General features: G+C 40.8%; 1 protein-coding gene across 2 annotated transcripts in view; it reads left to right on the forward strand.

The window, feature by feature from the left end:
• CAMK1G (calcium/calmodulin dependent protein kinase IG) overlaps positions 1-12,441 on the forward strand; it is a 51,003-nt gene that overhangs the window by 25,463 nt on the left and 13,099 nt on the right. For both annotated transcript variants that reach the window (XM_069074764.1, XM_069074763.1), the window contains exons 3-5: positions 3,035-3,163; positions 7,560-7,634; positions 10,558-10,696. In XM_069074764.1, the coding sequence (XP_068930865.1) occupies positions 3,035-3,163; positions 7,560-7,634; positions 10,558-10,696 (343 nt within the window). The remainder of the gene's footprint in view (positions 1-3,034; positions 3,164-7,559; positions 7,635-10,557; positions 10,697-12,441) is intronic.

Genomic DNA, 12,441 nt, shown 5'->3' on the forward strand with positions numbered 1-12,441 from the left:
TAATTATCTTGTATTTATTTATCTATTTACATTTGGTTTCCCCCAGTAAGATAAGGGTAAGAGATCATTGTTTGGTTTTAATTTTTGTATCCCCAGCTCAGTGCCTGGCACATAGTAGGAATATATAAATGTTTGTGGAATTAAATGCAATTAACTCATAGCAATTAAAACATAGCGTCCTGAACTGTAAGAGCCAGAAGGAACCCTAGAGATTATTATCTGGTTTAACCCCTTCATTTTTTGAGGAGGAAACTGGTACTTTGAGGGGAAGCAAGGAAGTAAATCACCCACACAGATAGTAAGCAGCAAAAAACAACAAGATTAACTCCAAACACAGATGCTTCTGGGAGTTTTAGAAAAGTACAAAAGTAATGCCACAGGACCCATCCAAGGCATCGCTGGGGTCAGGAGAGCCTGTGTTCAAATCCAGCCTCAGACATTTCCTAGCTGTGTGACCCTGGGCAAGTCACTTAACCCTGTTTGCCTCAGTTTCTTCATCTGTAAAATGAGCTGGAGAAGAAAATGGCAAACCACTCCAGTATCTTTACCAGGATGTAATGGCAAGCACTTAAGTAGTTCACACCTTGTTTCAGTTCAAGTTTCTTTTGAGCCTTGTATCAAGTCTGTTAAGAAACAGAACATGTGAACTCCACAACTTGTGAACTCTAGAACTCATGAACTCCTGCAACAAGAAGGGAAGGAGCTAATGACCATATATAAGGAGAGGCCCAGGCTAGAGACAGCAGGACTGAGAAGAGGAGTCTTTGTGGCGGCAGAGTCAAGAAGGAAAAAACTTGCAGTATCCCAGCACTCTGTCTGCTCTGTCTGTGTTGATGTTTGTTTGTGATACTTTGTATCACAAAGTAATAATACTTTGGGACCTTACTGGAAGCCCTGAAAGAGGATTTTCTGTATGTCCTATTAGCTAAAAGTCCTAAAGGAGGTTCTAGGACTTTACTGATGATTTGTGCTGACTTCTTGGACCTTGTTTGTGGGTCTGTGTTAATTTCTATGTTGATGATTTGTGTTGAGTTCTCAGACCTTGTTGGTGGGTCTGAGTTGATTTCACAGGCAGATAGTGAATTGATGATGGTGCCAGCAATGTGTATAAATATTGTGGCTCTGTCAAGCTTTATCTTCCCAGAAACAGGAATTGTGAAGGACTTGAGGTGGACCAGACACTGTGAACTTCAATATGGAATGGGGACTGGATGGAGAAGACAAGAAGCTGGACGAGGAACTGGGAGCTGCCTGCCTTTGACCCCAGGTGACAGTTAGAGCTGGGACCATGAAGGAGGAACTATGGAAGCTGATAGCCAGCCTCAAGTCAAACTGAAAGAAGATTTTACTTGGATACTGTGTACTGACTGAGAAGATTATGATTTACTGCGACCTAGGGGTGGAAAATTTTTAGTTTTGTACTTTGTGATTGAATTAAGGATTTTGTGATTGACTAAATGAATGTGCTTTGTTTAAAACTATGTGACCACTTTGGTGAAAACTATGTGGCCATTTTAGTGATAAGTTGTTGAGTTGTGACATGGTGAATGCTGTATTTTGATTTTCTGTGATAAGTTGTAACGTTGTGAATGCTGTTTATTGATTTTCTATGAATGGTTTGCTCTAATTTGTTATTGAACAAATAGAGAGCTCATTATACTATGTAATCAGAACCTTGAAAGCTGTTCACAGCAGCAGTCCTTTGGAAAGCTGTTCATGTGTGGCTTTACACAAGAAAACCCCAAATGAGGTCACAAAGAGTAGGACATTAACTGGACAAACACCCTCCATTCATCCCTCCAAGCCTCAGCTTTGATCCACACCTCCCCCGCCCCATCCCCACTCCACACACAGCTGAAATGCAAACATCCTCCAGTCTCTAGTCTTTAGTCATCTGAGCAATTGAACAATCATTATGCTTTTATTCAGCCCTACTGTGCAAAAGGCACTTTGCTCTGGTGCTGGGATACAACAACAAAAGTGAAATATTCCCTGCCCTCAAGGAACTTACATTCTAATGGAGGAGACACATGTGCATAGTTTATATGGCATTTTAAGGTTTGCAAAGCACTTAACATTTTTATCTCCTTTTATCCTTGAAAACCCTAAAACAACCTTATAAGGAAAATACTATTATCTCCATTTTACTGGTGAGGAAACTGAGACTGAGTGATATGCCAAGGACCACACAGCTAATAAGCATCTGAGGTGGGATTCAAACTCAGATCTTCCTAACTCCAAACCCAACACTCTATAAATTGTGCCATGTAGATGCCACAGTTTATACAAATCACATACAAAATAGGCATGAGGTAATCTCTTGGTAAATGGTCTTAAAGAGTTGTTATGATGGGAAAATTCACAGGGCCAACCTGGCAGTGATGAGCCTGTGATGTCAGAGGACCTCAGACCAAATCCTGGCTCTGTTACTTGCTACATGTGTGACCTTGGCTGAGCCATTTAATTTCTCTCACTTTCACTCAGTTTCTTCATCTGCAAGATGAGGGCTTTGGGCCTGATAGCCTCTAAGGTGGTCCAGCTTTCAATCTAGAATAGGGATTGTTTGGGGGTTTTTTTGTCCTTCAGTTACCAGTGCCTAACACATTGTCTGGTGCCATAATAGGCACTCAGTAGAAGCTTGTCCATTGATTAATTGTTTGATTGGAAGACTTTGAACTTTGGAAGGATCTATTAGAGTTTGTAATCCACTAGCATATAGAGCCTGGAGAACTCAGGGTCCCCCTCCAACTCATGGTTTCTAAGAAGGAAATGCTTTATATAACAGAGAAATCACCCACCTCCAATTCCAACTAGCCTTTTTCCTTCCTAGTTTCATTGTGTGGAGAAAGGAACACAATGACTATAATAAATATGGCACAATTCAAGTTCAATTCTTTGGCTAATTATAGGTGGCTTACAGTGATAATAGAAGCTAATTATCAGCCAAATGTTTGTCTATCTTTGTATTTTGCCCCCAGCAATGTTCTCCACTGGTGCAAGCTAAGTTTTTTCTTTGTATTTTTTTTTCCTTCAGAGGAGCTTTTTCGGAAGTTTTTCTGGTGAAGCAAAGGGTATCTGGGAAGCTGTTTGCCCTGAAATGTATCAAAAAATCTCCTGCCTTCCGGGACAGCAGCCTGGAAAATGAAATTGCAGTATTGAAAAAGTAAGTTTGCCGGACAGTTGGTTGGGTACATCCAGTTGATCACAAACATTTCCGCTCAGACACCTTCAGCAGAAAAGACCAGGATGGGATTGTAACCCAAGCAGTCATGGTCACTTTGATCTCTGCACCCACCAGCTATTCTGTTCTATCAAGGGGTCAAATCAGTAGAGACCATAGACTCAAAGAATTGATTGGGTGGATTGGAAGCGACTCCAGACCATCTAGTCCAACCTATAATTGAAGCACGATTTTTTTCCCCGTAAGTGGTCATCCAAAACCTTCTTGAACACCTCCAGTAATAGCTAATTCACTATCTAATAAGGGTGACATTGTATTTGGTGATAGATGTAATTGTTAGGATGTCTTCCTTATACTAAGTTGATCTCTGCTACCTTAAAATTTTCAGCTAGGAGTGAAAAAACTTTTTTTTTTCCTTTCATGGGTATTTGAATCACTTTTTAAAAATTTAATTGAGGAAGCCAGATTAGCCACCCTTGACCATTCCTGGGCTAGTTACTCATATTTATCAAACGGGCAGTGGTGATGGATGTCTCACACTAAAGATGTCTTTTAAAAGAATTGGAAGTATTCTTGAGATTGGTTGTTTTTTTTTTTAAGGAATTCTTGATGTAGACCAGACTGACCTGTCAATGGGTCAGATCAAGACCTTGAGTTACCGCTCAGTCTCAAGCAGGGTTCTTGACTCTTAAAACTAGAGAGGGATTCACAGACTTATTTTTCCTCAAACATTCTACCCCTGATCTTTGTTTTAATGTTTGTGCATATCTCCTGTTTCCTACCCCTCCTGCCTCCTCTATCCACTACCTTGCCCTCACATTGCTTGCCCACCCCCTCCAAGAATCCTTTATCTATCCTCCCATTCCCACTAATCTAAACACCCTTCTATACTCCCCTTTTTACCTATCCCCTCTTCCTCCCCTCCAAAGATCCCCTCTTGTTCTCTCCCCCCTCCCTATACCCCTATTGATTTATTTTTCTGAATTTAGAAGACTTTTATATTCTTCTAAATATATATATATATATATTATGTATTTGTATATGTACAGTTCCCCCTTAATCCCATTCCCAATGAATGTAGGTTACCAGAGCTACCAGCCCTCCTTCCCCATCTAATTCCTCTGTATCAATTCTTCCTCTTGCACCTCATTTGTTTAAAATAATTACCTTTTCTAGCTGTTCCTAAGTGGTTTTACTTTTTAAATTCATATTATACTCACGTTTGCCCCAGTCTTTCTTATGAGCTACTCAATTATTAACAAGAATCATAGACATACATTTTACATCTTATTTATATAAAAAGTAAAGTCTGTCCTCATGAATCCCCTTATCAGTCTTTGGTATGTAACTTATATTTCTCTTGGTTCTTGTATGTCAAATCTTCTATCGAGTTCAGGAATTTTTTTTAACAAAGTCTTGAAAATCAGAGAGTTCATAAAATGTCCATTTTTTTCCCCTTCAGGATAATACTTAATTTTGCAGGGTATGATATTTTCAGTTGGAGCCCCACTTCTGCTCTTCAATATGTTATGTTCCAAGACCCGCGGTCCTTTAATGTCTCTGCTGCTAGGCCTTGTGTGAGTCTAATTGTGGCACCATTATATTTAAATTGTTTTAATCTTGATGCTTTTAATATTTTATCCTTAAGCTGGAGATTTTAGAATTTGAGTTTTCCTCATAGGATCTCTTTTAAGTGGTGATCGATAGATTTTTTGTCTATTTCTACTTTCCCCCCTTGTTCTAATACTTCAGGACGATTTTCTTTAATTATATCTTGCATTACTGTATCAAGATTACTTTTTTGATCATGACTTTCAGTTAGTCCAATTATTTTTATATTTTCTCTTCTTGATCTATTCTCCAAATCTGTTGTTTTTCTTATAAGATGTTTTACTTTCTCTTCTATTTTTTCATTGTTCATATTTTGTTTAATTATTTTTTAATCTCTTATAATTTCACTGGCTTCACTTTGCCCAATTCTCATTTTCAAGGTGTCATTTTCTTCCTTAAGATTCTGGATTTCCTTTTCTAATTGGTTGACTTTCCTTTCATACCCTTCTTGTTTTTCTTGGATCATTCTTTTTTTTTTTTTAATTTTACCTCCATTTCTGTCATTTGATTTTTAAAGTCTTTTTAAAGATTTATGAATTCTTTTTGGGCAGATGACCATTGGATGTTACTCTTTGGGGGTTTCTTTACTTCAATATCCTCCTCTGAAGATGAACCCCAGTCATCTCTATCACCATAAGTTTTCTATGGTTGGATTCTTTCTCCTTTGTCTGTGCATTTTTTATGGTAATAGCTTCATTTTCGTAGCCGCCTCTAGCCCTGGGGGATGGGGCTTGGTGCTTCTTGCCCCACATCTTCAGTTCTCCCCTCTGTACTGGGACCAAAGCCTCCTGTAAGTGCCGGAAGCCAGGGACTTTCTGCCCCACTGCTTCTGCCCTGAATGCTTCTGCTGGTTCCTCGTTGCCCCTTGCCGCTTTTCATGGCACAGCTAGGTCTGGCATTCCTTGTCAGCAGAGGTCCCCTCGATCCTCGCAGGCTCAAACTCCCAACTCCCCTCACTGGCCCGGGGGGGGGGGGGGGGGAGTTCCTGTGGCTGGGGCTGAGGCAGCCCCTCAAACCAACTAACCCCAGGGCTGGCCACTTGTTGTTAAAAGGGAACCTAGCCTGGAGGTATTTACTTCTCTCGGACCAAATCTCATCCTGGAATTTTTCTTCAAATCTTCACAACTTGTCGCAGGAAGACCCTTATTGTGCACCTGTTCTTATTTATCCCCACCTGCGCTTTGTTCACCCTAAGGTACTGTTTTAACTCCGTTGTGGAGTACTCTGCCGTCTTCCCAGAATCCTCTCTGGTTCACAGACTTTTAAAACTGGGACCCTGTGCCCCTGTGCTAACATAATTATTCTGTTGCATCTGCTCTGGGGTAACTTTCAAGTCTAGAGCATCTAGCCCCTCACCTAGCCTACGGGCAGTAGGAGTATGAGAGGCAGAATAGAATGATGTAAAGAGCAATGGTTTGGGAACCAAGTAACCTGGGTTCTAATCTTGGTTTTGCTACTTATTAACTATGTGACCCTGGACAAGTCATTATACCTATGTCTATGTTTCCTTACTTGTAAAATGAGATTCAAGGGGCTATGAATTTATGCAACTATAAATTTATAATAACAGCTACAAAGTTACAATCCTGCCAAATGAGAGGTTCTGTCTTATTCTCCATGATCTCTAAAAAAGAACATGGTACAGTTTCCTCCCCATTCACCTAATCAATGCCCCAATCCCTCCAATGGGAAGTTCTTGTCTGCCCCCCACTACTCTAGTATAAACACGTTCCTTCTTGACCTGGTTTTCCTGGGCAGTAGGGGATATCGGCTCTTATGCTCTGCAAAATCACCCAGAAACGATTCATCCCTCAGCTTTTCCCCATGACTAGATCATAGAATGCAAAATTTGAAAGGATTTTCAAGAGAATCTAGTCCAATTCTCTCATTTTGCAAATGAGGAAACTGGGGCCCAGAGAGGTTAAACAGTGCAGGGCCCTTATTAGATACTATGTAAATGCTTTTTCCCTTCCTCCCCCTCCCCCACCCCAGGTCAAATAAAGAGAAATTGACAGGGCCAGAATGTAAAACTTGGAACTTTTACTAAAAATCCAGTTTTTCTCCCATTTGATTTTAGGGTAAAAGAGATTTCCATGGCCTTAGTGTAACAAAAGCTTCCCCAAAGGGGAATGGGAGGAATCATGTCACCTGAACATTTTGCGTAGGCACCCAGCCTGTTATGAAAACTACATAAATATTTGTTCTCAAAGTCATAACTAGGGTAGGGTTATGGGGGCTTTTTCCTTGGAAACTGACATCTTAGGGGGCTTGTTTCTTGCCTGAGGCAATTCTCCAAACCCTTGTCTCTATAGTTTATGATCTCTGCCAGCCCTGTGCACCTGCGCCACACTGTGCCACCCCTGAAGGTCCCACTTGTCTCCTCATTTACCTTTCCTTATCAATAAAATGATACACACCCCCCCACCTGCTGCCTTCCTCTCTACCTCTTACTGGGCGTTCAAGGAGGTAAGAGTTATTGGCATCATTTCCCTGGCTAAGGTCAGACTTTCTGGGAGACAGGCCTTCCCTTGTGTCTGAGTGATTTACCTGACTAGAATGGATTGCCCTCTAACCTCCATCTCTCACCCCCCTCCAACTCCCAACTTTCAGCTAAATTTGCCATAGGAGTACTTGATGCTCTGCAAGCCAAATGCTATGGTGGTTTGTCTGCAATTCCCTGGAGAACATAGAAGGCTAGTTGAATTGGGACAATTGTGGACAATATAAATCATTTTCCATCTGAACTGTCCTCTTTTCCTCTTCTCAGGATCAAGCATGAAAACATCGTAACCCTAGAAGATATCTATGAGAGTTCCACTCACTACTACCTGGTCATGCAATTGTAAGTGTGTGGGGCCCTAGATTCTCTGCAGAGCCCTCAGGTGGGGGGAGGAGAAGGGAGTATGGGAGGGGGTGGAAAAAGACAGAGGATTCTGTACTTAGAACAAGAGGCTCAAGGAGACTGAGAGCTCTTCAGAGTGATTCACTGATCCGCATCTGTGACTGTTTCTCTCAATCTATAAAGTGAAAATAACACCCCATTAGAAAGGTCCTCATGTCATTGGCCCATCTAAATGCCAGTTGAGTGGTGCCTGCTAGGGTTTGGACTGTGCCCAGCCCTCGATCTGATCAGAAGACAGAGATAGCCTTCTATTTATAAAACTCTCTCTTTTCCCTTGTCCTGTTCCCATCCTGATTCCGCCATCCCAGCATGGCTGAGTATAATATGTGTTTTTGACTGATGATACAGCTCCCTCTACCCTCCCTGACGCCTGGCAACTTTAATGAGCCAGCTCAGGCCCAAGTAGCCTATTAAATCCTAGACTCACTAGGAGCTCAGCAAAAAGGAAGGGATCAGGTATCTGAGGGAGCAGAAAGAACTGGCAAAAGGCCGGCAGCAGTCCTAATAAGCAAACCCAGATGAGCCCAGCTCAGCTCTAATGAGGCTCATTCACCAGGATTAACTCACAGTCCATCAGGTCAGGTAAGCAGGGGCAAGGATGCCCGCCTGCCTGAGAGTTCTCTGGGAGTGGGGTCACATCTCCAAGGGCTCCAGCCAGCAAGAATCCACACTGCACAGGGTCAGGCACTGTGGTTTTATCTCCAAAGAGTTGTCTTTCCTTTTACTCCTCCACCTGCCTGCCATATGACAGCCTCAGAGTACAGAGAGAGAGAGGAACAAAACAATTGGAGAACTTGAGAATTAATCCTCTTTTCCCCTGCCCAAAGCTTTAAAGTGCTTTTGTGTGCCTTACTTCATTCAGTCTTTACATTAGCCATGTGAAGAAGGCACAGTGATACTATCCTTGCTTTGCTTTACAGCTGGATGTTATTGCAGATAGATGGATAAAGATATAGATATGTTATATACCTAGTTATAGATTATATGATATATAAGATACAGCTATATTATATGTCGACATAATATATTATCCATATATGGTCTATAATATACCATATTATATAGTATATAATATCCATGTGTAATTAAGTATATCTATATATTATTAAGTATAATACATTCTATCCATATATAATTATATAGTATATATTATATAATTAATCTAGAATATATAATTTATATAACTAGATATAATACATATTATATATATATTTATTAATGAGGGGGTCAGATTCAGATGATCTCCAAATCCTTTGTTACTATAACTTTCAGAGCTGAGAGTCAAACCTAATCTTCAGACTATAGAAGTGCCTTCTCCTTTACACCAAGAAAGAGAGATACCTACTTCACAATCTTGCCTGGGTCAGCCCTCCTTCTGTAAACCTACTAAGATTTGCTATAGCGATCGTCTATCAGGGCATTTATTAATATATATATATATAATTTATATAATAATATGCCATATAATTATGATGATATAAATATAACACAATTATATTACATCTATACTATATATGATGTAGATATATTTAGATTGTCATATATCTATATCTTATATATATTATCTGTACAGTATATAAAGATATATATAAAGATATAGCATATATCTTTACCTAACCCCAATAATAACTATACTATATATCTATATCTTGATATATGACATATATCTAGAAATCATCTATATACACATATATAGATTATATATAGAAATTCTTTACATTAAAAAAATTTTAAGCTAAATGGTCATAACTGACCCTTACATAGCACGTTAGAGCTAGAAGTAATAAAGGCTTTATTATCTCTGTTTTATAGATGAGGAAACTGAGAATCAGAGAGTTTAGGTGACTTTACCTTAATTTAACTTCATAATCATACAGGGGCAGCTAGGTGGCACAGTGGATAGAGTACCAGGCCTAGAGTTGGGAGGATCTGAGTTCAAATTAAGTCTCAGTCATTTACTTGCTGTGTAACCTTGGGCAAGCACTTGACCCTATTTACTTTGCCTTAGTTTCCTCATCTGCAAAATAAGCTGGAGAAGGAAATGGAAAACCACTCCAGTATCTTTGCCAAGAAAAGGGTCACAAAGAGTTGGACACAAATGAAAACAAAAAGATTCAACAACAAAATAGTCAAATAGCTAGTAAATCTCAGAGGATTTGGGGGCAAGGGAGACGAGGAGAAGGAAAAAGATGTGCAGCATTACAATTTCAGAAGGTTCTCCCCTCTATTGAAAAGTCTTCTCCCACCCCCTGCCCTGATAGACAATCTCTACAGCAAATCTTAGTAGCTTTACAGAAGGAGGGCTGACCCAGGCAAGATTCTGAAGTCTGTATCTCTTTCTTGGTGTAAAGGAGAGTGCACCTCTTCTATAGTTTGAAGATTGGGTTTGACTCCCAGTTCTGACAGTTATAGTAGTAACAAAGGATTTGGAGAATGTCTGAATCTGACTCCCTCATTTTACAGATGAGGTAACTTGGGCTCAGAAAGATTAAATGGCTTGGCCAAAGCCACACAGCATTGAGTAGCAGGGCTAGGAGAAGTGAGGAAAGGAGAGGAGAGAAGAGAAGAAAGGAGGGGAGGGAATGGAAAGGTTTAAACCAAAGGAATGTACAGTTTGATGTAGCAGTGAGGTACCCCCACAGCATCCCTCAGATAACAACAGGTAAGTACCCAGTTACTCTGCTGGGCCCTCTGAGACACAAAGTCCCTATTTTACTGTTAACCTGCTTCTTATAAATCAGACCCCTTTCTCCATCACAAGATTATCTGTTCCTGAAATTGTGGGCCATTCAGCATTTGGCTAATTTCCCTGCATTCCTTCTCTCCACTCTCCCACCCCACTCCATCTACCCATCTTCCCTAGAGTTTCTGGGGGAGAGCTGTTCGACCGGATTCTGGAGCGAGGAGTTTACACTGAGAAGGATGCCAGCCTGGTGATTCAGCAGGTCCTATCAGCAGTGAAATACCTCCATGAGAATGGCATCGTACACAGAGACTTAAAGGTACTAAGGCAGGCAGCCTAGAAAAGGGGGAGTTGTTGCCCAGTGTGATGGCACACACCTGTCATCTCTGTTAACAAGGAGGTTAAGACTGGTGGACTGCTTGGGTTCAGGAGTTCTGAACCACAGTGGGCTAAACCTATTGGGTGGCCATACTGCCCAACACAAAAATGGCGAGTCTTCAGGAACAAGGAGTGGCGGGGAGAGTGCTGCCTTAGGAGGGGTGAACTGCTTGGGTCAGAAACAGAGCTTCTTGACCAGTCATGGCTCTCAGAGATGGGAGGGGCAGGCGGTGGCAGGGGATAGTGGGCCTCATCCCAAAGACACTGTGACAGCAGCTGCCAAGCTATAGGAAATACCCCTGGATTAGGAAATGGAATATTTGGCTTATGATTCTGACTCTTAACACTCCATGAATATGTGACTAGTTATTTGAAGACTGTATCTCTTTTTTCCTCATCTGTAAAATGGAAGTGAAAGAGGCAGCTAGGTGGTGTGGTGAATAGAGCACCGGCCCTGGAGTCAGGAAGACCTGAGTTCAAATCCGGCCTCAGACACTTAACACACACACACAAAAACTAGCTGTGTGACCTTGGGCAAGTCACTTAACCCCAACTGCCATCCAAAAAGCAAAAAAAAAAAATGGAAGTGAAAGAAATAGTCATCCCTGCCCTACCTTACCCCAGAGAGATATCTTAAGAATCAATTAGATAATAGTCTTCTAAAAGCCTAGGTCTGACTGTTGGTTCTAGAATAATGGTTCTGGAATCAAGAATCAACTCTTCAACCTGGTGTTTAAGACCCTCCATTATCTGGATCTGGACTTACATCACATTACTCTCTGTCGTGCTATCTGGGTTCTAGCCAAACCAGGCCTCTCAATGTCACTTGAACTTGACATTTTATTTCCCTTCTCTCATCATTTGCGCATTCCTAGAGGTCATTCCCCCATTCTCCTTTCCTCTATCCTTCACCACCTCATTAAGGCTCATAGGATCTTCAAAGTATTATTGGTCTAGATCTGGAAGGCACCTTAGAGATCACTGATTTTACTGATGGGGAAACTGAGGTATAGAGATTAAATGATTTTTCTATAATCGTACTACTAGTAAGGATGATAAGCAGGCTTTGCACTCAGGTCTTCCCGACTTCAAGGCCATCACTCTATCCACTCTAAGCAATCCATTGACTATACCATGCTGCCTCTCATTCCTTTGTCCCACCCCACCACACCCCTCCTTCCCTACTAGCTATAAAAGTTTTTTACCTCCTCATATTTTCCTAGAGCACTTTTATTTGATTTTTCCCCAAGTTTTTCTACACCTTTTATTATACTTAATTGTGTTTAGGCTTTATCCACCCTCAGCTGAATGCAAACTCCTCCAGGATTGTGACTGTCTCATTCTTGTCTTTGAATGCTCTGGCCCTTAGCTCAGGGCTTACACCTAATACAGTGCATTGGAAGGAATGCTGGACTTGGAAGCAAGACATCCAGTTTCAAACCCTGCCTTGGATACTTAACCTCTCTGAACCTCAGTTTCCTCTTCTATAAAATGGGGACTGTAACACTTGTATTCTCCATCTTAAAGGATTGTTTTGGGGACCCCATCTCACAAATTTAAATGTGACTTAATTTGGTGGTTAACCCATATTTATTTAATTGATGAGCCTTGTAAGAATTCTTTGAAAAATTTAAAGTGAAGACAAAACTCAAAGTCATAGAAGAACAACAACTAACTAATCAACAA

This window comes from Petaurus breviceps, unplaced genomic scaffold, assembly GCF_028583685.1.
Source record: "Petaurus breviceps papuanus isolate PSGF00001 unplaced genomic scaffold, PetGlider_PUasm1.0 90895, whole genome shotgun sequence".
NCBI lineage: Eukaryota > Metazoa > Chordata > Mammalia > Diprotodontia > Petauridae > Petaurus > Petaurus breviceps.